This window comes from Neopsephotus bourkii, unplaced genomic scaffold (assembly GCF_033783945.1).
Source record: "Neopsephotus bourkii isolate Nb327-2 ecotype Australia unplaced genomic scaffold, CSIRO-AGI_Nbou_v1 NB_1630, whole genome shotgun sequence".
Lineage (NCBI taxonomy): Eukaryota > Metazoa > Chordata > Aves > Psittaciformes > Psittacidae > Neopsephotus > Neopsephotus bourkii.
In genome coordinates, this window is record NW_026902105.1 from 373507 (window position 1) to 400191 (window position 26685).

Genomic DNA, 26685 nt, shown 5'->3' on the forward strand with positions numbered 1-26685 from the left:
TCATTCTTGCCATCTGTGATTGTCTGTTATCCCTGACCCTCGTTCATGCCACATCTGAACAGAGAACCTTGTGGGACAGAAGCAGCAACTTTCTTTGTGCCTAAAGAGCTGTTGTAGAATTACAGGCAATGTCTAAGCAGATAGTTTGAATAGCATGTATTTTTTATTTTCTTGGCCACAGAAGACCTCTTCATCTTTGTCCCAGGTTCTGTCCTGAAGAACTACTACACAATCCAGTATCCATTACATGTGAATATGCTGGCAGGGTCAGCTACTGCAAACCAGTCTACAGAGGAAGTCACTCGCAGAGCAAACCCAAAGGCACACACATGGGAATATTCAAAAGACTGCTGTTACTCATATGGGTTTCCATTGACAAAACTAGGCCTTTATGGTAATGTTTATGACTGTGCCTACTGCCCCACATGAAGAAAGAGGGGAAGGAAGAAAGCACCCACTGCCTTTGTCAAGGTGCAGAAGATAATTCCCACTCTAGCGCATGTTACTCTTTTTTCTCCCCATTGCTTGCACCCTTCTCCCTCCTTCCTATCCTCCCATTTCCTTCCACCACTACAAAGCCCTTCAAAGATCAAAGTCATCATTGACCATGAGTTTGCACAATGTTTCTGCTTCGACACTGGCTGTGAGCCAGCTGGCATGTGTTAAAAACCATCATGAGAATCTGTTTAATTACTGTTCCCAATGCAGTATTTTAACAAAACACTGGAACAGAGTTCTAGCAAGCTGATGCCCAGTGACGGGACACTGCAGCAGCACAGCCATAACTTTGATGTTGGCTGGTTTAATTCTTTTTTCGTTTCATACTATTAATCCACTTTTGGCCCGGTTTGAAAAGATGCTTTTGCAAATACAGTAAAAGGAGCTCTATGAGATTTTCCCCAATTTAGTATAAATTTATAACTAGAAGAGGTCCCATGCAGATCTAAATTCAAAATATACCATTTACAAAATGAGGTGCTTTCTGGTAGGAGCCCCCCCAGTCTATGACCTGTTGCTAGATAAGGACACTGTCCTGGCTAGCCTTAGAGCTGAGGGTTAGTGTGATGATCAGCTGCTCCAGAAATTGCTTGCAATTAATCGACCTGTTAAATTACACTTATAGTTTCTTCTAAGCCTTTTCCTAACTTTTCATATATGTCTTGACTTCTGGTCCTGCCCAGAGACACCATTGGGTGGTTTCTCTGGTTCACACCTTCTCTGGGTTCTCTGATGCAAGAATATGTATTCTTACTGCCTCTGGATGCTCACACACAGCACAGGCCAGGTCAGACATGCCCCAGGTAGCCAGAGGCCACCTGCATTGAATGACCTCACGTTGTACATCTCTCTAACCAAAAAATCTGAGTGTGCATCATTTGCACTACTGCCCAAAATTATACCACAGGATTGAGAGCCCCCACACTCCAACCAAGTGCAGCTAAACCATGGGAACTCAAGGACTATATGGAGCGGGAGAAGTCTGAACTTTATGGTATAGCGGAAGAGTATCCAGCCAAACATGCAAGGGAAAGGTGACAGCCCCCCTGTGCACTCAAGCTGGAAATGAGAACTGTGAGGCTGCAGCACTGGCCACTGAGACATGACATCAGAGCAGCCTCCAGCTGATGCACAAGTTGTCCTGTTTTGAGGAGTGAGCCTGTGTTGCCACAACGAGTTTGACAACGGCTAGGTACTTGTTATTCTTCTTGTCATCCATGAATCTGAACTGCAGGGTCCCAGGGCTGGTTAGGGATGACAAGGCAAGTCCTGCAGCTAAGGACATTGCTGTCCTGGCAGACACATCCTCCTGTGTCAGGGAGCCAGGGAACCACTCCTGCTGCTCTGCAGTGGACGGCCTCTTTGGCAGCTCGGGGACTGTGAATAATCCTTTTGAGCTCCTGCCACCAGTCCCAAAGTGTGATCAGTACACAATGACGCCAATGACATAGTCTGAACCCTCTCCTGCTTCGAGTGGCTGGGTTTGAACAACAGTGACAAGAAAGAGCCCGGAAATAGGGGACATTCAAAAGGACTCTCTCCTTCACACAGGTCCTGTGAGAGGAATACAGTCACCCCATCAGATCACAGGACAGTGTTGAGCACAAGTCACGTGTTAGGCATATATTGTTATGGCATCTTCACCTTGCCCCTGGCTCATGTGACAACTGCATCTTCTTGTCCCACTTCCTTTATTCCATCACACAGTTGGATGCCAGCCTCAGCCCCAAGGATCCTGACTCCCAGCATCTTGCTGCAGAGCTTTTGCCCATGCCCAAAGCAAAAGGCAGATGGGGCAACTATTCACTCTGTTTGTTGCTGCTAAGGCCTGGGTCAAAAATGTGCCTTCAAGATATCCATGGTGCTGCACTGGGAGCCTCAGCATCCAGGGTCCCCCAGCAAAACATGGCATGTTTGGTGGCTGGGGCACACAATACTGTCCCCTATGACAGTCATGTTTTCAGTTCTCACCAATTATACCTTTTATGTTCCTTCTTGTATATTAATAGGCTTCATCTCCTCTGTGGTGGATTTAATGGGGGGTTAACTGCTCAGGGCTGTTGTTCAAAAAGACATTAGAAGTTTCAAATACTTGGTCACCCTATCTCAGCAACCAGATCTGCAAAATTATCTGGGGATTATCCTAAGGATGAGGGTAAAATCTTGTCCTTGGAGAGGTCAGATGAGAATTTTACCACAGATTTTTATCATATCCCTGGAGCTGGGGTTTGCCCCAGTGAGATTTCTAGCACTTTAACTGGATGTTCAGTTAGAAAGACCGCACATGATGCTGTCTGACTGGTGTTTAGCTTTTCTGCTTCCAAGCCTGGCTTGACCTAAGATGAAAGCTGGGAGTGGAGAGGAGACAGGCTGGGCAGGAAACAGAGTCCAGTAAACTTCTACAAACCTTAAACAACTGCAGTTGGCTGAGATTCAGTGTGTGAGATGGACCAAGGTTCAGGGTGATTTATTTTATCTGGAATTGTTTTGCATCTCTGGATGTAATATGTGGGGTTGGCTCCCCCTCTGAAAGAAAGTAGGCCTTCTGAAGAAGGCTTGCAAAATGATCACCCACTATCTGTAGTGCAGCATTTGCCTTCTCTGCATTCACAAATTTGGAATTAATTCCCTCTACGACATAGCATTTAATGAGTTTGTCTCCTGAGTTCTGCAAGGCATTTAAAATCCTTTTGATGGCATTTTCTCTTTTAGTAATTAACATCTTATCAGTGAGTTTTCCAGAGAACAATGGCCTGATTCTCCTCTGATGCCATTTTACATCTCTGTAGCTTCACTGACTACAAATGAGTTACTCCTATTTTTGCATAGTGGGAGAGGAGAATTAAGACCGTAAGCCTACCACTATTTAATCACATGCTTTGAACTCATTTTGTCTCATTCAGAATTTGTCCTTTGCTTGCAGCCCTGCATAGGTCCCATTTTACTATCATTAGGAAGCTGGTCATTATTGAGAATGTACCCTTTGATTTCAGAAACCCCAAGCGATGGATGCTCCAGCCAGGGGAAACCCCACTCTGCATCATCTCACAGAGGTAGATGGTGGCTCTTCTCCTCACCTGGGTGTCAGACTTCCCCCAGGGATTGCTCTAGAGCACTGAGGAACACTGGTTATTATTTCATTTCACCTCTCCCACATACCTGATGAATTTGCAATTACACTCAGAAAGGAAGAGCTTGTCACATGAAAATGAAGCTTTTTCTCTAGAATGAAAAGTCCAGCTGTGTTTTCTCTTAGCAACAGTCAGACCATAGACTCTCCTTGTACTGCAGACTAATTTGTTTTGATACTCACAGGATGTATATCCTGAGATTGGAATAAATATGCTGCAACATGTATGACCTGGACACATCTTTGTTTTACTCTTTCAGCTCTGGATCCAGTTTCATCCTGAGAAGGTAAAAACAACACCAATAGAGAGAGAAACAGAAATGCAAAAAACCTAAACAGCTGTGATAAGGCTTGACATAGACAGATGTTCACTTGCTGTTGGAATATATGTTTATTTTAAATATATTTATATATTTGTATCTGAACAATCAAGTATGAGCAGGCAAGAGGTAGCAGATACTGTTTTAAAATACTTTCATCAATTATACACACAGCTGAACTAACTTTAGCGTGTTCAATGTACTACATGGGCAAGTCCTGCAGTATCTGTTTAACTCCCGTAAGTTAGATGATATGTGGTGTCAAATAATTTCAGTGAGTTTTTCATGTGTGCAAGCATTACCCATAGCAGTACAGATTTCCAGGGCAGACAACAGAAATTAGTTAAGCCAAGTGTGACATGTTGTGCATTATATTGTATGAGTAACATTAAGAAAACTTGTAATATGAAAACATTTAAGTTACAAAGAAAAGTGCGTGGAGTTGAGAAACATCAAAATTAAGGTTGTCCTTGCAGCTAATGCCTTATGATACCATCTTTAATTACAGTCACCTTTGTCATTGTCTCCATAGCTTTCAATTTCTGCAACAAAATGTGGCATGGATCTTACTGACAACATTATCTCTCACTACGCAGCCTATTATTTATGCTGATCAGCCAATGCAGACTGTTGGGGCAGAGAGATATCTTCCCATCGCTATTTGTTTGACCGTTGAGGAATGCAGAGCCTTATGTTCATTGGTGTAATTTTGAGATCTGGAGGAGAGCACAGCTGTCCCATGATGGGCAGTTATCATCTTCTCTTCAGCAGGACTGTCTCTGTCCTCTTCTTCTCCTGGCCTCCCCAAACATAGCACTGTCCTGCTTTCCTCCCTTGCTGCCCCTGTGGGTACCTACTGTGGGTCTGATGCTCTGGTGCTTGCCCATCCATGCCAATGCCTTCAGCCACCTTTGCTCTTGTTCTTCTCCCACCATGCTGCTCCCTCCCCACATTCCCCCACTTCCTCCTCACTCTCTAACTCTTACTACTACTGCCCCTCTCTGTATACCTCCATGAGTAAATCAAATTCTCTTCTCTTCCCCCTCGCTGTGCAGGCACACACAGCAGACCTTGTCTCACAAGTGCTGAGAAGAAACCTACAGCCAGCCATTTTATTTGGAGACCAACCACAGAGAGATTTCTGTGGCTCTGAGCTGGAACATGCCCTGGCTAGATGGGATTTTTAGATGTCAGAATTTAACAAGTCTCTACCAAGCATGTACAAACTGCAAAGACAGTAATGTTTAGACATGGTCCAAATTTGGGAATAATTTCCCAAATGTGTTGAAAAGCAAATTTCTAGCGTTTGGTTGATTCCTTTTGCCAAACCTTTGCTCTTTGCTTCCATGCATGGAAGTAAAACATCTTCTCAGATAAATGTTTGAAGGAATTTGGCTAACCATAGACATAATAACATACTTTCTCCTAACCTTGCTCTTGGATACAGATGCACCATTCTTGATAGAACCTGCAAAACAAAAAGAAACCAAAACAAATAAAGTCAGCTGGAGGCTGATATTCAGTGTAGGAAATTTCAGCTTGATGCATTAAACTTTGGCAAATGTATAAGCAACTGACAACAAGATATAATAATGAAAAAGTGTTGGGCAATCTCTGCACCTATAATTCATAACTCCTACTCATTTTAAGATAATGGAAATTACTCATGTTCATCAGGAATTGAATGGATGCCTCTGTTATTACTTGTATTATTCAGTTAGCAACAGCAGCCAAATTACGACTTTCATTAACTTCAGCAGTATACCTGGCAGAATTAAAATCTGTTTCAATTCAACCCTTCCGTATTTTTCTCCTGATGTACCGCATACAAACCTTAACCACGATATCATCTTTTGGGATAATAAACTAAATCAACAATGCATTTCATTTGCAGCGATCACGTATGAGACGCTTCCAGGTATGCAAATGTCTCAGGCGAATATTGAGCCGCGGTTCTAAATGAAACTTTCATAGATAAAGAATTATCTTTTATACTTTAAAGGTACATTTTGTCCTAATAAAAAGAAAGCGAGCGTAATAGCCTTGGCTAAAATGTCAGAATGGTAAATTTTACCCTGTTCAGGAGGTCAGCACAAAGTGACACTGGATTTCTTAGGGCAGTTAGCATCTAGAGTCAAAGCTGGGAGTCTATAATGCTTGTTTGGCCAACTTTCAGGATTTTTTGGTGGTCCTAGGTGTCAGCATTGTGTCATTTGCTTTGCTTATGGTGCTTGGAATGCATCTCTCCTGGAAAAGAGAGCCTCAAATCAGCCAGGCACTGGAGGCACGTATTTTACATTTAAAAGCTTCAGTGACTTGCTGAATAGCAGGGATGAGACCTGTTCTAGGAGTGCTGCCAAAGCCAGACTTTAATGCCAGGTGTAAAGGCCATCTTTGAATGTGGATGAGTGGCTGGTTCCGATGTCCCTCTCTATGTGGGGGTCACAACTTTCTGAACGTAACTCTTCTGGAAAGCTGGCTAACACCTTCTCACTGAGCATATGACTCCTGATCCCCCTTACCTGCTCCACCTGCAGCATCCCCCCCCAGCAAGTATCGCTTGAGTGAAGCCTCCAGCCTGTGTTTACCATTCTGCCTCTTTGCATTGATTCTCTATTGTTGAACAATGACAAACACAAACCAGCTCCATTTTCAGGCTGCTCCTGGACTGCTTCACCCAATCCACCACCTCTTAGGAGGCTGCTGTATGTGCTCTGCCTGTAATTCTAGCCTTTTATTTTCTTCTTTGTTAGGACTCCCTACCACCAGTCTTTTCCATGGAAAATGAACAAAAAAGTTTTCCTTGATGCAAGTTTTCTGTTGTCAGTTGTTGCCCAGCCAAGTTGCAGGCCAAGCTCAGACTTTTTGTTGCATTCATACAGAGCCCAGCACTATAAACCACCTTATAAAGCACATACAGTCCAAAAGAGTGAACCTGGCCATGTCACAGCAGACACAAGAAGCACTGGGTGCTTTATGGTGCCCTTAGCTCCTGCCATGCTGTTTTAGCAACCAGGGAGCACTCAGTTCTGTGCAGACTTAGTTTGTATTTCATATCAACCAAGATAAACAGATAGATTGATTAAAAAATAAATACCCTGCATAAGTGTATGCTTCAGAAGCTGCACAGCAGGAGAGTTCTTTGAATCAAAGAAACAAAGATGTCCCAGAGTACTTTGGGGATACTTAGACTAGGTACCCTTGGAACAAGAGCCTGTTGAAGAAGGGTGCATGTTCATATAATTACACTTCTAAAAACTGATGCAGAAAAGAACCATTCACTGACGTGTTACTGAAATTGCTGCAACCTCTCCTGTGGTTCAATAGTTCTATAAGAACCAGCCTACCACATCCCTAAATTCATATTATAATACAGAAATCAACACGACTGCGCTGCAAATACTTAGTGAGACATTTTTGTAGAAAGGATGGGTAGTTCTATTATTCTTAAATTAGAAGCATAAAATTTGGGAGTTTGGGGATGTAGTAATAAATCTCATTCTGAACTCTCCTACTAACATATTTTAGCAAGTTTATTTCAGATCATTGCCAGCATGGGTTCAACCAGATTTAACATCAGCTGCTCTTCACAGATTCTGATCCTCTGTGAATAAGTTATTTGGGAAAATTTGCCACCTCTTATGACATTTGAACATGATTCCAAGGCTATCCCATCATGGGCACAAATACAGCTACCAATCATTTATACAACAAACATCAGCTCCAGCCAACGCCACCTCATCACCCACTTGGCTGCAGCATGAGGCTCAGAGTTTTGCTGTGCTGGCTGATGATGTGGGTCAAGCGTTCTCAATCATGCCTTGTGTTATTGGCCAAATCTTAATGGAGAAATGGCATGATCAAGAGCTCACCTCCCCATGTGGGTCTCGTTCCCTTGCCTTGCTGGGTGCACAAGTCACCTGGAGGACTTGGCTATGCAGAAATGAATGCTTGGGAAGCACTCAGGAACTTGTTCAACTTAACTTATCTTTAACAGTGCCTTGGCAGCCACTGGCTTGAAATCTTTTTTCTAAGGTTTTTTGCACAGCTTTTCTCTCTTTCTAACCATGACTCTTCCCTAAAATTCCGGTAACTCCATGGCTCATCCCCCTAAAAAGGGTCCTGCAAAACCCTGCCTGTGCTCTGTGGTACTCCTAGCTTTAGAAATGTTTGCATCTGTGTGAAGTCATTCAGTGCTTTGACTGCATAGTACAAATGAGCCAGAGCTGGGAACACAGGCTCCAAATCCAGAAGGTTTGTTTTCCCTTAGGAGAGACCCACAGCTGAATTTTCAAATTTAGTGGCCATTTGGATTATGGTTGGGTATTTTCGGTAGCTGAAAACCACATTGCACATGCTACACGTGAGGTCCTTTCACATCCTTCCAGCATATAACATAGTTTGTAAAAAAATGTCCTTTGGTAAAGTTTGTCCCTTAATCCCACCTTAATCCCACTCCAGCCTTGTGTGATTCAGCATCGGGGTTGTGGTCAGGTGGCCAGTGGCTGTTGGAGAACTGGGGGTCTAGGGATGGCACAAAGGATGAGCAGTGATCGCTGCCTGGCAGTCTGCATCAGAAATGCCCTGGCCTTCAGCTTTCTCTTGGCAGCTCTGTCTCATTGCCTGGCTCTGATTACCCTCACATTGAAGTTCTTATTACATAATTCCTCTGGGTTAAAAACATTTGGTTTCATGCTGGGCTTTCCACTTGCTTCTGTCACTATAAAATCAGGGTGACAAGAGGAGCAGGTACAAAAGCACTTAGCTGTGATGAGGTAGAACAGCTATCCTCCATTGGACCACGCACGGAAATGCTCCTACCTACACCCAGCCAGAGGGCTCAGGAGTGTGGGGAGGCAACAAGTAGGTCCCAAGACAATGTTTTGTTATTTCTACGACCTGCAAGGGTTATTTCTTTTCTTTCCTCCTCACGCTCACTTCTGTCCTTCCAAATAATTCATCTGGCTTCTGGTCTTCTGTTCTGCTCCTTCTAGAATTAGAGCATATGCTTAACTTTGTGCTTGGCATCAGAAATCTCCTCCTCACCCCAGGTTTAAGAATGTGTGTAGGCATTTGGAGGTTTTCCAGGTCTTAGCCCCGAGTCCTCCACTGGCAATGTCCATACGGACACTTGTAGGCCATGAGAGGCCCCTTACCTGCTGTTGTCTTTGCCTGAGGAAGGCCTTCCCCTCCCTGATTGCAGATGATACTGATCTTTGATAGATTCTACTGAGTACATGAATCATAGGATCACAGAATCACAGAACAGTTTTTATTGGAAGGGACCTTAAAGCTCATCCAGTTCCAACCTCCTGCCACGGGCAAGGACATCTTCCACTAGATCAGGTTGCTCTAGGCCCCATCCAACCTGCCCTTGAACACTGCCAGGGATGGGGCAGCCACAGCTTCTCTGGGCAACTTGTTCCAGCGTCCCCTCACACTAAAAATCCCTGATAATAATGGATTGTAACATGAAAGAAAGGGTGAGCTTGCTTTATTTGTTAAAAACATGCCTGAAAGGTCTGAATGCTAAAAACACATGCTACTGTAGTAAATCACCTGCCCTTGGTATCTGGCAACCCTCAGGATGCTTCCGATACTCAGCTTCTCTGTCTTCACATTCACTCTTTTATGTTATTTGCTTCTAATGTGGCGTTCTGCTTTCCTGCTGTTAAGTATCCTGCCAGCACATGGAATGCTATTTCTGGTTTCCGCTTTGACTTGGGGCGAGTTGCAACCTCTTTATCTCTCCCATCCCTGCAGATGGTGGTGCCTGTAAGACCCCGTGCCAATGTGAGGTCCTACAGATTCGGCCCAACTGGAGTCTTCCTCCCTTTTGTTCACTTCACTTCCCTCACCCACATCAAACAGTGCTGAAGTTGTTGCTTAGCTGGATTGCAGTCCTGATGCCTACCAAGGAAGAGGATACACAGAATTGGGTCCTAAGTGTTTGCAACATACTTTGAAGGAAAAGGATTACATTAAACAATCTGTTTAATATAAGGAATATATTAAACAATCTGTGCGTGACTCTGGTGAGGAGCAGACCACTGAAAATCTGATAAGATTTCAGCAGGGAATGCAGCCTAAAAAATCAATGACATGGCATGTCCGGAAAGTGGATCTAGAAATAGCAAGTGTGGTAACTGTTGGGAGGTATCATGTTCCTGGGACTGGGTCGTGTGCAGCAAGAGCACTCCAGGCACGGCCACCTACCCTTCTGGGACAAGGGTCCTGCCGCTTCCCAGCAGACTGCACAGGCATCTCCAGGGGTGCCTGTTTGCCTGTGAGAGGTTGGGAAAGTGATGAGTGGGGTGAGAGATTGCTTGTGCCAAATTTGTTTTCTTACATGGTGTTCTAGTTTTGATAGGAAGGCAACCAGAGCAGGAACTAAAGGCAGTTGGGATCTCAACACCACCCATCAGCCAAAGCACTCCACAAAGTGCAGGGCAAGCAAGGTAAAGGGTGTGGAAAAACATCTACACAGGATAAACATCTGCCCAGGCAATCTCCCTGAGCTCTTTCTGTCCCCTCCAGGGTAGAGGTCCTCTAAGAGGGATAGGTTTTGCTAAAACAAGAGACCATTGCAGACCTTGTGACCATTTGATGCAGCTATATAACGCTGCCTGTAGCCTCTGAATTAAATCACAAGTGGTAGTTTGCAAGTAAGACTGATATATTTTGCTTTCCTGGTTATTGCTCCTTTCCCGTGTCCAATGACTGATGTAATATATGGACACACTCAACGGTGGAAACATCCTGGCATAGGCAAGTGGATCAGGCTGAGGCTCCTACCTCAATATCACCATTTTCCCCAGTTGAGAAATACCACGGACTAGTCATAGCAAGACTTCTTGTTTTGGCTTCTGAAGCACACATTCTTGGTGTTGTCAATTCCTGAAATATTTATTTTGAAGACACAGCTCCTGGATCCCTGTAACTGGGTGCAAATTGTAGCTGTCTCTTAAACCACCCCCTCCCCCCTAAAAGTGTCTGGGCTTCTTCTCGAGGGAGAAAAGTTAAAACCCAAAAGAATCTTGGGGCAGAAAGCCAAGAGGGGATCCACAATGGGCTGGCATTTTGGGATACCCCCCTCCCCGTGATTTTTAACCCCTCCGTCCTGTTTTTTCCGACAGCAGGGGCTGCCACCGGGGCTGACTCGGGAGGGTGGCGCGGAGCAGCGATACGAAATACAACGCTGAAAACACGCGGCAGCGGCCAAAATTTCCCTTGAAAAGAGGAAGCTTTTCCACGGCCCCGCTTTTATACCGGGCCAGCCCTCGCTCGGTCGGCCCGCGGCGCTGCTCATGTTTTCCACTGGAGGGGAGGACGAGAGAGGGGAGACCGGAGCTGAGGAGGAGGAGGAGGGGTTGGGGGGGGAAAGTTGCTTGAATTTGCGAGGGGCGAGAGCCGGCGGCAGCGGGGCGCCGCCTCCTTCCACTGGCTGGGGGAGCTGCCAATCTGTGTTGTAATCCTGCAGGAATTTCTGCGGGGTTTAACTGGGAGCCGCGCCGCCGCCGCCGCGCACTCGGGGCGGAGGGAAGGCAACAGAGCCGGCAGCGCGCAGCCTGCAAGCCGGGCGCCCCAGCGCCGCGCAACATCAGGCCCGCCGGGCAGCGCCGGAGCGGAGCGCGGAGTGGAACGGAAGGAGGGCGGTGGGCAAGAGGGCGCCCGCGGCCTTGCCCCGCGCCCCCCGGGCGCTGCTGAGCGCCGCCGCCCCCCCGGTTTCTCCTTTGTGCCCGGCCCCAAGCGGCCGCTGCTTCGGCTCTGCGGGAATAATGCGGGGCGTGTGGCTAGCGCTCACCGTCAGCTTCGTGGCCTGCGCCTCCGGGCAGCCGGTGAGTGCCGGGGCGAAGGGGAGGGGGCGGCCGCACGGGGCGCGGAGGGACGGGACAGGGACGGGGGCAGCCGCTTCGGCTCCGTCTCCGAGCGCGGGGCGCGCAGCCGCGGCTCTGCCGGCAGCATCGCCGACCTCCGGGCAGGGGGCTGATTCAGGAGGCATCTGTTGATAGCTGAGAGCTCTGCAAGCAGCAGACCCCCCCTCCTCCAAAAGAAAAGGGATCTCCCGAACTGAAGCGGAGCGGAGCGCCCTGTCGCCCTCCAGCGATCCTCAGCCTAAGTTTGCCGCGACGACCCGTCCGCCTGCCGGTCCCGGAGCCCCCCCCCCCGGTGATTCTTTCCCTGCCGCCCCGGAGCGAGGGGGATGAAGGAGTGAGACGACTCAGCTGCCGTGGGGCACCCGAAGGGCGACGGCGGCGCTGCGGGGTCGGGTCCCGAAGCCTTCGGGGAGCTGCGTCCCGCAGGGGCTCCGTGCCCAGCCCGGCGCTGGGAGCAGCAGCCTGAGGGCAGCGCGCCTTCCCCCGGCTCTGCGGGCGGCGGGAGGGTGGGCGTCTCCTTGCAAAGTCAACCCTTCCCGCACGGCTGCTAATATGGGGGGGGGGGGGGGGAAGCAGTAACGACCCTTGGTTGTGAGGCTCAAGACTCCCCAAAACCTTCGGGTACGCAGCGCTGCTGCGCCTCTGCTTGCAGGGGGGCGCAGCGCTGCGCGCCGCCCAGCTAGCCGCCTGTCCGGCCGCCCGCCCCGCCAGCCCTTCCCCTGCGGGCTTGCTGCGAGATGCTCGGGATAATGCTGCTGTTTACACTTTTTCCGAGCCACAAGTGTATTTGCTAAGCGAGGCCCTGCACTTAATGCAGTTAACTCGGTTGCCGGGATTTGTGCCTCTGGAAAAGCCACTCTCGGCTAGGCGCTCCCACTCTTCCGCGGCAGGGAGCCGGTGACAGCCGGGCAGAGGGGTTTAGTCTTTTCCATCGGCGAAGCTCAAGATTGTCCTGAGGGAAGGGAGGCATGCAGATGACACTGTTGCAGTGCTTGGGCAAATATTAGGAAATAATAAATTGAGGTTTCACTATGAAATTAAAAAAACATGACAATTTAATCCAATTAAAATGAGCCGCTCCAGTGAACTAAATAATGTCACTAGTTTGGGCTAACTTTTGAAGTTGTCTAGTTGTATAAATTAGCCAGTCACAGCCTTCATGAAATCTGGCTCATCGTTAGGGATTTCTAAGGATACAATTGCAAAACGCGTTTCTTAAGAACTAATTAAAAAAGGGCTGTGTAGAACAGCGAGTCCCTTTTCCGCGAAGTGTAGCAGCGCTGCAGAAACACGCTTGGCTAATGAGGGACAATATATTTTAATTTTATAGAAATGTAGTTATTACGAAGCTCTCTGATGGTGCAGTAACTATTAAACTGCCACAGTAATTAGTAAAGTATTAAGTTTGATGGGGTTTTGCCTTAGGATGAGCAAGCTGCGGCGGCTTGAGGAGGTTCGGGGGGCAGGGGGAGAGGGAGGCGGGGGGGGGGGCGCAGCTCGGCGGTGGTGCAGCGCCCTCCCTGCTGCCAGAAAGTTGTGGAGAGATTGGAAAAGGGAAGGGAGGTTGTTGTTTTTTCTTTTTCTTCCCCTATCCTCCCCGCTTTTTTTCTCCTCTCACTATGTCTGGCAGCGGCTACATGGTCCCTTAAAGTAGGATTCTGTAGAATGATCTCTGGAAAAGATAGATGCCAATTCAGTTGTCTCTGCAGAAGGCTGTCCTGGTTGTAAGAGCTTTTATTTGGGTGCTTAAAAAACCTGCTAGCTCTCCGGAGCACTCTCAAGAGGTTTAGCTTTAAATTTCTTCCCCTTTGATTCTGCTATTTATTGTTGTTATTATCTAGGCAAAGCTGTAAGGTAGAAATCTCATTTCTGAGTAAGTAAATTATCCAGGAGCTTTTTAAGAGGGGAGGGTAGGGCAGCAGGAGATTTTGTTTCCTAAAGCAGTGAGTTCCCTGTGTTTATTTACTTCATGTAACCAACAAACCTCTTTACTGGGGGTGGGCCATGTAGATGTCAGAGCTGTGTCAAAAATTACTGGACATGAGAACACCCCTGAACCTGGGAGTGGTTTGTCCATGCTGGATGCATGCTCTGTGCGTCGCGAGGTGGGGGGGAGCACCAGAGATGCTCTCTGCTGTGCTGTGCCGGCTGCCCTGGGGGAGCCAGTGCTTGGGGACATGGCTGGAATAAAGAGGGTGAGCTCAACCTGCTCATGCCAACCTGCACATGGTGGCAAGCACTGCCGACATCAAAGCTGGTGGATATCAGGGTGATTTGCTGCCATCAACACAGTGTGCAGTGAGACATCAGAGTTGAGTGGGGTCCAGTAACCCTGGTGGGCCTGGAAGGACATGGGTGAATTACCCAGGCTTGTCTGACCATCAAAAAACGTTGAAAGTTTTCTGGTTTCTTTTAGGAGAGGGAAAGAGAGTGATATGAAACCTCTGGAAAGAAAAGGCAAACTCTGTAAGTGAGAGGCTTGATGTGCCTTTTAAAAGGTTGGGTCCAGTCCTGGAGGTGGTGGGAGTCAGCAGTTGCTGATTTTAGTAGCACGAGAGCAGCGCCAAGTATCCAGCTGTACTTGTCAGCTCCCATTTGGAAGAGGCTGATAAACCTTTCTGTTTCATCCTGGTTTGCAGCAGTGAAATGAATGGTTTTCCAGAGCTTGTATGATGGTCTGATCCCCTCCACAAGCCCAAGCGCATGTTGGGAAACTTTGCTGGCTGGCAGGTTGTGCTGCATACTGCAGTGCTGGAGTGCTGCTCTCCTAACAGAAGGTTAATAGTGGCTCTCCTCGTGAGAGTTCTGGAGTCTGGAGACTTTGCTTCGCATCAGCAATACATGGTGGGGTGTTGCGTTTTAGGCTCTCAGTAGAATAGAGCACTGAGGCATCAACATCAACTGGGTGGTCTTTCTGTTTCTTCTGAAAGCATCTGAGGTCTGATTTGTTGGCATAAATGTAGTTATTGAAGGATGATCCAAGGGCAATATTTGGTATATTTTTCAAAAGTATTTAGTATTTTAGAAGCACAATGCTGTAATTTTCCTTATTTGATTTTAATGGTTATTTTGGTTTTCAAATTTGGAAAATTGATCATGTGTTGGAGAGGAGGAATGTTGGCTTTTTTGAAAAGGCAGCTAGACTTTGGAGGTAGTTATTAGAGGAGAACAGAGAAGGTCTGAAGAGATAGGTGGCATTTCAGATTGATATGCCATGCATGTCTTTCCTAAGCATGTTAAAGCCTGCATTGCCAAGGAAGTTCCCAAGAAAGGTAGGAAGCTTTTTTAGTCTTGATTTATTTCCACCCTTCCCCAGCTCATATGAGTGATTTCTTCTCACTGTAGAATTAATAAATATCCATCCTTTGCTTTTTGTGGCTTGGCAGCACCTGGAATCAGGAAGCAGCACCTGCCATGGCTGCTTCCTTTGCTCTGGCTGAACATCTGGATGCTCCAATCCAACAGTTGTCTGTACTGCTGTGCACTGGAAATTCGGGGGAGCTGTGGGTTTTGCCACCAGTCTTGGGAATTACAATTCTGGTGCTGCAGTGAAGCCACCCTTTACCTGGATGTTCTCAGGAGCCACTTTCTGGCAGTAGACTTCCCTCCCAGGTTAGCTTATCTTTTACAAATTAAACAGCAGATGGTTCTTGACCCAAGATCAAACACTGAAACATTTTCCCTTTTTAATATCTTAGCCCCGAGGTCTGCCTTGGAACTGACTTAATATTCGGGCCTTAAGTGCAGAGATGTTTTCTCTGCATTTCTTTCTAGATCCTTATCAAGGAAGTAGATGAGAGCGTCATCTTCAGGAACAAGTCAGGGCAAATGTCTCAAGGTTTGAAATAAGGTACTGGGATTGTGGTTCTTGGGCAGATGATACCTCTGAGGCAATTGCTGCAGCTAATGGAATAAAGATGGTAAACTTGGAGAATGAGACATAAGGCTTGGGTTTACTTGAAGTTTTGATGGGTCTAAGTCTCTGTGGTCATAACCTTAAATGTAATTTCAGGAGGACCATATTGAGGCTTAATTTCTTTTGACTAGCAGAGGTCAAAGCCTAATTTCTTGGCCAGGAGAGGTGTGAGTTCTGAAAAGTCCCGTGTCAAAGTCTGAGCCATGATCTAATGCCTCCATGGAGGATGGCGGAGAGCTACCTGCTATCCTTGGTGAGGAATGTAATGTTTTGGCTGGGAGTCCTGAGTTTGGAGAAGAGCTCATTCCTCCCAGCAGCAGCTGAGCTCCCTGCAGAGCATCCGGTCATTTTCAGAGCTTTCCATTTGCCCTGCTTTTCATGGCCAATTGTCTCTATAAAACAGAGGCATATGGATGGCATTTATTAATTACATTATGTCACCAAATTGACTTTTGCCATTGACCAGTTTAAACATTTTCTTTATGGTGAAGAATTACGGGCTTTAGTAAAGCCCAGCAGCCGAACAAAGGGCTCTTGTCTACTTACAGAAAAGTACTCTTGTCTTCTGAATAGATTTGACTGACTATGATTTTTAACAGAAATGTTGTGTTTGAGACTGGCAAGCTTATTTGAGGCCCATCTAAGAGCCTGCTTGAATGCAAGTCATAAAGATGCCCTCTGTGCTGCTGCATTTGTGAGAGAGTGTGCAAGTCATGAGTAAGCAATTTGGTCCATGTTCAAGTTGCTTTGCTCTCCATACTGTAGCAAGCATGAGAGAATTGCTGTAGGCTGTTCTGCAAACAGCTTGTTGTTTGGTTATCATAGAGTCACAGAATAGTTTGGATTGTAAGAGACCTCAAAGCTCATCTAGTTCCAATCCCCTGCCATGGGCAGGGACACCTTCCACTAGACCAGGTTGCTCAAAGTCCTGTCCAACCTGGCCTTGTACACTGCCAGGGATGGGGCAGCCACAGCTTCTCTGGGCAACCTGTGACAGTGTCTCACCATTCTCACAGTGAAGCTTTTATTCCTTATATACAGTCTAAATCTGCCCCTTTAGACTCATTCCAAAAGGTCTATGTAGTTAAGTTGGGGCCCCAGAGCTGGATGCAGTATGTCAGATGGGGTCCCATGAGAGTGGAGCAGAGGGGGAGAATCAACTTTCTGGGCTGCACATGCACATTGCTGGCTTATGTTGAGCTTCTTGTCAACCAGCACCCCCAAGTCTTTCTCCTCAGGGCTGTTCTTCCATTCTCTGCCCAACCTGTAGTTGTGCTTGGAATTGCCCTGAACTAGGTGGAGGACCTTGCACTTGGCTTGGTTGAACTTCATGAGTTTTGCAGTGACCCACCCCTCCAGCATGTATACATTCCTCTGGAGGGCATCCCTTCCCTCCAGCATGTCAACCACACCACACGGCTCGGTGTCATCAGCAAAGCTGCTGAGGACACACTCAATCCCAATTGTCTGTGTAGCTGACAAAGTTATTAAACAGTGCTGCTCCCAGTACTGACCTCTGAGTGCCACCACTCATCAATGGACTCACTTGGACATCGAGCCATTGACCACAACTCTTTGAGTGTGACCATCCAGTCAATTCCTTATCTGCCAAGTGGTCCATCCATCAGGTCCATGTCTCTCCAGTTTAGAGATCTAAACCACCTCTCTTGGTTAGTTCTTCAGTCACTTGGAGACAGAAGTTATCATCAATGCATTTCAGGAACCTCCTGGATAACTTGTGTCCTGCTGTGTTGCCCTTCTAACAGCTATCAGGGTGGGTGAAGTGAGGACCAGGGACTGTGAATGTGAGGCTGCTCCTATTTGCCTATAGGGGGTCTCATCTGCCTGGTCTAGTTGGGTGGCCTGTAGCAGACCCGTGGTAATGTTACCTGTCCCAGGCCTCCCTTTAATCCTGACCCATAAATTCTCTGTTGGCTCGTCATCCATTCCCAGGCAGAGCTCCATGCACTCCATATGGCCATTGACATCGAGAGCCACACCTCCTCCTCATCTCCCCTGCCTGTCCTCCTTAAAGAGGCTGTATCCTTCCTTTCTAACATTCCAGTCATAGGAGGTGTCCCACCACCTCTCCATGATGCCAATCGGACTGTAGCCCTGCATGTGTTCACGTCTCTAGCTCCTCTTGTTTATTCCCCTTACACCGTGTGTTTGCATAGAGGCATTTAAGTTGGGCCTCAAGGAAGACAACTTAGTGGTTAGAGTAGCTGGAATTCCTTTGTGCTGCTCTTCAGGTGCTCTCCTGCTGACCTGTGATCCCTCTCCAGGCTTTGGTCATCTTCTGCTGGCATCTCCTCCTACACCAAACTGGTAGGAATGGGTTTGATTGAAGTTCCCTTCCTCTGGCAACTTTAGTTTAAAGCCTTCTTCACTAGCTTGGTTATCTTCAGTTCATGCTTACAAGACAATAACAAACTGCTATCTGCAATCTTTTTAGGACTAGTAATTTATTCATAGGTTACATGGCACTATTCAGTGATTTGGGAACAAGATTTCTCTTCCTCACACTGAAGTATAATTTGCAATCTCTTGAGTAAAGACTGCATTAGTGTTTGACCCTGTAATAATGACAGTTCTCTGTATGTATGTTGTTTTCTTGATTAGCTCAGCCCTGAGGGATGCTTTCAAAAGCGTACTAGATATTTAGGCAGAAATACAAAATATATGTAATCCTCAAAAGTATTGGAAAACTGATTGCAGTAGGAAAAAACATAGTGTTTAACAACCATTTGCAACAAGTACTTTTGCGCTGAACAAATTATTTTTGTTGACGTCTCAAGTGGAGGGTTCATTTAAAGTGAAATAATGACTAACAGGGTGGCATGAGTCTGCAGATCTTGGCCTTGTCTGTAGATTGGCTATTAGTGTGTCACGTAAGCTGTGCTTAACTAAAGCCTGAACTGGACGCTCCATCTAAAATCACTATTTTTAGTTTATATATAAACAACTTCTTCAGAAATCTCCCTTCTAAGCTAAATTGTTGTGTTCCAAAGGTGAATTGATTTGGGAAAGTTCAAATAAAAACCTGTTTGGCTGTGTTTGAGTTGTGAGCATGAAGATAAATACATACTTTGTACTTTTATTAATGGTAAGGAGACAGAGGGACTTTCAGAAGGTCAAATAGCTTGTGGTATACACAGGAACTGAATCAAAATGTGCAGAAACCAGCACTGTGATCAACAACCAGAGTGTATTGTCTGTAATTAAATATTATGTTGTCAGGCATACTTTGCTCCTGCTTGATTAACCATAATAAAGCATAATTTTCTCTAGAGGTGCTTCCACACTAATGGAGGTCACTTGTCACCTTTCAGATCAGTGTGAAGTGGCCAATCCTTATGTTTTGAAGTGTATTTCAGAAGTCTGACTGTAATGGTCTTGCAGAGCTGTAGGAAACAGTGCTGCTAATGTAGCTTGGGAGATGAAGTACTTCTTAGGGAGCAGCTGGGTGCACGACTGATATAGCCTGAGAATGTTTTGAGAGAGAATTAAAAATGTAATCTACTTGCTGCCACATGAATGACCTTACTAGGTCTTCCATCTCCTACCTTCCCCAGGATCCTCTCTGGTATGTCTGCTCCTGTCCCTCCATTAGTTGTACAAGTGGAAGCAACCTTTCCTTTTTCTCTGGGCTGAGCTGCATTAATTCCAGCTGTGGTGACTCTGCAGTACCTTCAGGAACAGCTGTCTGGACACAGCAGCTGGAGAGCACAGCTGTGACCAGCCAAGTCCCATGTGCTTGGTCTCTTTGTGGCTTTAAGAGCTGAATCTTGTTCGGTTTTTGGACTGGGGTCTTCAGGGGAAGGCTAATAATGGGATTGAATACATGATGTTATCATGCAGGCTGCAGGGGGGATGTCAAGGAGACAGATTCTTCCTTTGCTGACTCATTTACCTGTGTTCATACTGGATATGGAGATCCTAGAATTGATGTATCACTTAAACTGGCTACCAGGTGAAAGTCTTCACAAAACCTTTCCTTTCGAATCCTTTTCCAGTGTTGTGCAGTTCCACATTCAAATATGCAGGCATGGAGGTGTGACATTGATGGTGTTCTTATTATTTAAAATGAAAACCTGCAAGGGAAGCAAAACAGAAAGGTGAAGTTAGTTCAAAATAATGGAAAAGGAACATCTGAAGACTGAGCTTCTGTTGAATATAAATTTGTGACATGTCATAAAGAAAAACAGGCATGGCTTAATACTACAAATAATAATAATGTATAAATCCTGCAGCAAGGATGTGCATAAAATGGTGTTGCTGAGAAGCAATATTCTTTGTTTTCCATGGAAGGGGGCTTGCAGAACTTCCAGGTCCTGTCCTGGCCATGACACTGCATCTCCTTCCAGTCAGGAGCTCAGGGGCGCTTGGTACTTGCCACTGTTGACAATGCAAGCCGATGAATGGAAGTGGTTGTTCAGTAAGGAGAAGGAGTATCCATGATCAGCATGTGTGAAATTTGGTTAGGTGTTTAACTAGCTTGTGTAAGTCTCATTGTGAGAAGGTGAAAAGTCCTCAAGAACTGCTGTGGCAGCATACAATGTTAGAAGATTAATGCTTTAGGAGCATTAATGACTTAAGCATCTGTAGCATGTGGAACTCACAAATCTCTCCTTGTAGAACAAGAAAGATAACTAGTCCTGAAGGTAGATAGCAAAAGTTACTAACGTGACATATGTGTCTTCTAAATTCTTGTCTTGGGTGGAGTTGCTTATCATTTTCCAGCCATGTGCTCTCTGATTATTTCTCATATGAGAAGGCTGATTTTTTTTAAATGTGACATCTAAAATGGCATGAAAATAAACTTCTTGGAGGGTGTTTGAAATTATTTGTTCACAGAGACTGTCTTCTGCAGAGGATTGAGCACTGAGCTCTGCAACTGTTCTAGCTCGGAATGTACTTGAAACTGTTTTTGTGTGTGTGTCTCTTATATAGAGCTTCATTCTATAGAGATCTCTATTTTACATATATTTTTTAACATACATTTTATATCCTTTTGTGTGTGTGTCTTTTACAAAAGGCAGTGTGTCTTTCAAGTGTCAGGAAAAGAAACGTCCCACAGAACATAAAAAGGACTTCCAGTTAACAAAATTACTCACAAAACTGTCTTAATATAATTCTCTTGGGCTAAATTAGGGTGGGAGGAGCAGCTTCTCAAACCTTACTTACATGGAAAAAAAGCTTTAAATGAGGGTGGTCTTTACAAATGTTTTTCTTCTCATTTCTTCACTTGTGGTTTAATATAAGTATGATTCGATCCTCTGTAGCTCCCACAGGTGCTTTTGATTTGATTCTCCAGCACAGCCTTTACTCTGCCCCCAAAGCTCCGGCAGGGCTCAGGCATAGATGGCACTGTAAAATGTGAATGAGTTGGAAACATTTTGCTCTAAAGAGAAAAACTGGGAATAGTGGGGAGCATACTGGCTGTCTCCAGTTGTGCTGTGCTTAGCCCAAGCAGCTCTGCCCTGTTGAAGAGCAGGGCTGTGTTCTGAGAGGGAGGGAGGGAGTTTGCCTCTGGTGAGACTCAGCCTTTCTGCTGGGGTGAGGAGGCAGATGTGTGCCCATGCCAGTATTCTGGGGCTCACTGGATGGAGGGAACTTTTGAGTTCCTGATGATGCAAGGACACTGGATCTAAAATGGTCTGAGACAGTACTCTTAATAGTGTTGCTGTGCTGAAAATGCCACTTCTCGTCTGTTTTGTAACTGTAGGGCATTAGAAAGAGGAAATGACCTTTCTTCCCTTTTGTTCCTGTTCTTACTGTGATTCACAACCTGAAAAGCTTATTCTACCCTAGGCTGTTTTGGAGTTCTGTGCTTTCACTAATGCTACTTTCTTGACTGTATCTCTCCCACTTAACCAAGAGCTGGTGACTTAGCATCTTGATGTAGGTCTCTGCTTATGGATACCTGTAATTGGTCTTCTGCCTGATGGAATAAATTGTCATATACCAAAAGCCAGATAAAATTGTGATGAAGGTTTCTTGATACTTTTCTTTGAGAGCCATGAAAATTGTCTGTGGGTTAAAGAAGTCTTCTGGGCTTGTGAATGTTTAGTGATGCTACTGAGGTCACATGCCAATCATTTTTTTGTTGTTGGGTTTGGTTTTGTTGCTTTTTGTTTGTTTGTTTGGTTTTCCTTTCATAGTCTGCTCTCTATTAGCACTGGAAAAATTGGGCAGCTTTTGGTTATGACAAAAAAAAAATCTTAGTTTAGGAAAAAACTGTGGTGCTTCTATAGTATACCTGTAGGAGACTCTGATACATGACCACGTTACTTCTTGATGTTTCACATAACATCCAAGTATCTTACTGCTTTAAATGTGTAAAGACTGAGGAGTAATATCCTGGCAGATGCTGTCAGTCTCCAGAAAGGTAGGTGGGATCCCTTGCCATGAAGATTGTGGCTGTACAGACAGTCAGAGCTGACACAGTTCCCGTGTTGTACCATAGCTCACATTGCATTTCTGTATCTGTGATCAGAGATGAAGGGGTCCTAAGGGAGGATTAGCAAAAGTATTTTGGGGATTTCTCTGTGGCTTTCTAGAGATGCACAGAAAAAGCTAATCTCTCTCTCTCTCTCTCTCTCTCATTATTTAATTCAGCTAACCTAATTAGAAAGCCTCCTTAGAGCAGTCTCTGGCAGCTAGCTGCAAGAGCAGCAATTAGTAGTGTCACCTAATGGGACAGCAAAACAAGGAGCGGTAGGAAACTGGAGGTGGATGTTTTTGTGTATCTTAACAGCTCTCCCAAGGGCCAGGCTTGCTGGGTAAACTCAGCTGTGAATTTTAACAGCTTAAAAGAACAAAAAGGAAAAGTGACTTAAAATTCTGAATGCTTTGATTTTCTTACTGACAGACTTGCTGTGTTGTTAAGCTCCACAAAAAGGTATACCTGACCCCAGAGTTATTGTTTTGGCTATATAACCCCCTCTTACTCCTTGAAGTAGTTTTGGGGTTTGGGCATTGTTGTAGTTTATTTGCGGATTAATTTATTAATGAAATTTTACACAAGCATGATTGGATGGGGACTGGTGGGCTGTGCTGCCCATTCCTCAGGGTGTGAACAGTGAATCTGAGCCAGGAAGAGGTAAGTCAGTAATTGAGTACTTTATATATCTGGGGACAGTTCTTTGGCCTTTGTCCTGGAATGCGCATATTCCTTTGTGTCCTGGAATATGCTTTATTTGGGGATAGCCCTGAAGCCAGTTAAAAGCAGGAGCTGGCATGGAGGGGAGCACCAGCCATGGGTTGACTGTGGTGAAGCAGGGCGGGAGGTGACAGAGCCACAGTGCTGCTCCTTGGCCACACCGTTCAGGGCTGTACATAGGCACCAGAGGGCAGAGACAGATCTGTGTTTGAATCACCAACTTGGCACTTCACAGCTTCGCATCGTTAATTACTGTGGTGCTAATGTCATTTAGCCATACACGTATATTCAGGGAGTATTTAGTTCAGTGTATGTGTGGGACAAGTAATTCCCCAATCCATGTGGAGTTATGTGGTCATGTGTGAAATGTGTGACTCGTGGTTACAAAGGATGAGTTTCGGAAGTGCTATTAACTGAGTGGCATATGTCAGCGACTGGAATATGTAAGCTATTTATAGTTATCCACAGGTGGAGAGCGAAGCAGCAATGCACAGCACCAGTAATAATTATCAGCAGTGCAGAAGTTCATCTCTTAAGCCACTGGGTCTAATGCACTCAAAAGTATTTGATCTGAAGTCTGGCACAGTCTTCAGATGGAGCCGTTCAAAGGCGTCCTGACCTAATTTTGCTGCGGAAGTGTGCAAGCCTTTCTCATTCCCCTAATTTCTTGCAGAAGGTTTCAATGATAAAGTCTTCATCCCCTACACGTGCATATATTTTACCACAGAGCATTTGAATAAAAGCAGCCATTGCAAGCCAGGTGGTAAATATAGCATACAGCTTAACAGAAAAGACCTTCAATTAAGCAGAGGCGGGCCCTTCTCCTGTGCTATGCAGTTGTCAATTAGCTTTCCTTAAGCCTTCTTTTTTATTTGCTGGGTTTTTTTGTGACTAATTGCAAAGCCTGAAGCACAGTGCTGGCTCTGCATGTGCAAGTAAAGACTTTGTAATACACTGAACTCCTGTTTCAGTGAATACCTCTAAAAGGTGTAGCAGTTTATAAATAAAAGTTTGCTTTCTTTTCCAAGGAAATAAATCATTAAATTATAAAACATCATCCATGGAGCTATGTAAATTTATCAGTTATTGCATAAAGTGTAAGCATTTTGATTTCCTTTGGATAAATCAAAGCAGATGTAACAACATTTTGCCTTGATAGGCTTTTGTCTTCAAAAGAAAATGGGGGGTGGGGAAAGTCTGTTTTTCAATGGTGGTATGGTAGAGTGTACTGCAGGAATGGGTAATGCTCTGTGTTATTGTCTGTGTAGGTGTAGGCTGTTTCTATCAGAAGATAAAAACAAACAAAAGAACCTGAACTGAGGTCTTCTAAATTCTATCTAACCAGTCACTTGTATGTTTTCTCGTGCCATTATTATTGCAGTGATGGTGTAAGACTGCCAATTTCCTACCAGAAATGTCACTTTTTGACCGGTGCTACTGGTATTTCTGAGCAATACTGCACAGTACATGTAGTGCACTTTGTAATTGTAATTTGTACCTTAAGTTCTTTATTTGCTCTTTTTCTTTGCAATCTCCTATGCTTCCAACCTCATTAGATTCATTTTTTCCCTCCCTGCTGCTTTTGTGCTGTCAGGCAAGCCAGGTAACTGTTAGCATTGGCAATGCTCTTCAGTCTCATGTTGCAGGTACTCGATCCAAGAGCAGAAGAAAAGGTGGATGAAAAACTGGGTCTGCTTTGGTGCTTTGCCCACCCTCAGGAATCCTTCTGCTCACTCAGCTTACCGCAGTGAGAAAGAGGGAGTGGGGAGGAGGCAGCTGGGGTGACCAAAATACTGGCAGAGCTGTTGGTGGGGAAGGGCTGCTGAGCTGCTGACATGTCTTGGTCAGACCATAACTCAAGGGAAAACCTGGAGGTGACTGGTCTGGGCTGGAAAAGAGTCACTGTATCAGGGATACTAGCTCCACCTTTGACTCATCACCTGTGTCTGACAGCACTGATGCATGTGAAACAAGTGTTAAAGCAGATGCGGATGACTTGAGCACTGCATCCCCCAACCCCTTTGCTTTGGAGAAAGTGAGTGTGTGGAGCCAGACCTTGCAGCTTGGCATTTATCTCTGCTCATCAGGCTTCCTTGGAAGCCTTTGCATTTTCCTCGTGGACTGGGGAAAGATGGGAATGGTAGGTGCAAGGTGCTGATGAAGCTGGTGCTCCTGCTCTGGCCTACAGCATCACTTCAAAACTTATTTTTGTCCAAGTCACCATCTGCCTGTTGAAGTGATCAGTGTTTGCTCAAGTGGAGGGGGAGCTGGCTGAAGTTAGGACTAGTTGGAGAAATATCAGGTTACTGAGGGCACTATAGTCAAGGTGACAGCTGCTTTCCTTATGCTATCCTGAAACAAAATACCCCAAACCACTCGACAGAGCCTCACCAAATGCATTAACCTCAGTGCTTTTTACTCTTTCCACAAGTTGGTGGAATACTTAGCGCTGTTGGCTAATGAAGTATTGGAGTGCTAATCTCTTTCCATGGATACCAGAGGGGAAAATGTTGAGTATTGCTACCCCAAAGTGTAAGCCTATGTGTGCGCTATTGAACACTTTCAAGGCAGGCAATGCAGGGAGGGAAGTGTTTTGTCCCTGGGGTGCTCAGGTGCTGAGCATGGTGCAGGGGGAAGAGGAAGGGTGGGCTTCATCATGCCTGGGGGGATTATTTGCAGCTCAGCAGCTGCTGTCTGGATGCTTGTTTTGCCATACCCTGCATGGTGAGCAACCTGTTAACACAGCCCTGTCTTCCTCCCACCCTTTCCAAGGTATTTACACTTGCCCTTAAGTAACCATTTCTTCCTTTGGCTACTTAAGCTGACACGAGTGAAAAATGGGAGGTGCTACTTGAAATAGCCTTGATGCGCTGCTCGGGAGAAGCGTGTTTGAGGAGCAAGCTGTGAGAGTCCTCTCTGAGCAATATTTATACCTCCCTTCTAATAATACCAGTGGATTTTATTTTATTTTATTTATTTCATTTCATTCAAAGCTCCTGTGCTGGTCTTAGCCACAAAAAAAAGACAAAAATACCTTGCTGGTTTTTGGGTGCAGTTTGTTTCCAACGATGAAGGACAAGCATGTGTGGGGAAGAGACTGAAGTGAAAAGAATAAGATAAATGAAGACCATGAGAAATAACTGGCTTTACTGTGGGACTGTGACTAAAATTTTAGGAATTGTCATCTGCTACAAAGCCTTTTTTTAATAGGCTTCTCTGCAGATAAAACCAGTCTTGGTCTTAGTCTTTGATTTGCTAGAAGCTTTTTCCCAGAACAGTCAGAGGGCTGTAAGCCGCGTTTTCCTTCAAGGCAGAGGGACCTGTTCCCATGCCTCTGCAGAAAGGTCTGCTGCAACAGTCAGCATCAGAAGGGAGGTTGGTCTGGGAAGCCTGAATCTGTAAAGACAGCAGGGATGTGAGACTTAACACCTGTGGGGAGGAAAGGCGAGGGTAGTCTTCTGATAGCTGAGCCTCACTGTGTGGGAAGTGCAGCTTTAGCTGTTACGTGCTGATTGCCACATCCCCTTTCTGGTTAGGAAAGGCAAGAACAAGGAGTGAAAGGACTCGGAGAAAATAATCTGGGTTAAACTTGATTCACATGGGTGTGATGAAATGCACCAGGAGTTCTGCTGAGGGTATTTTAAGAGTTAGCTGTAAAAGCCTGAGGCCAGTGGAGCTGCTGCAGGAGGGAAGACAGGCAGTCTCCGGCTGCAGAGTTTGCAGGAGGCTCCTTCCCTGCCGTGAGCTCCCTCCATGTAGCTCTCCTGTTCCACCAGCTG

At 45.6% G+C, this 26685-nt stretch overlaps 1 protein-coding gene across 1 annotated transcript in view; it reads left to right on the top strand.

Moving 5' to 3' along the window:
- The first annotated feature begins 11431 nt into the window (after positions 1–11431).
- The window catches only part of SDC2 (syndecan 2), a 61951-nt gene continuing 46697 nt past the window's right edge, over positions 11432–26685 (top strand). The window contains exon 1 of the mRNA XM_061373192.1: positions 11432–11786. Coding sequence (XP_061229176.1) covers positions 11727–11786 — 60 coding nt within the window. The 5' untranslated portion in view covers positions 11432–11726. The remainder of the gene's footprint in view (positions 11787–26685) is intronic.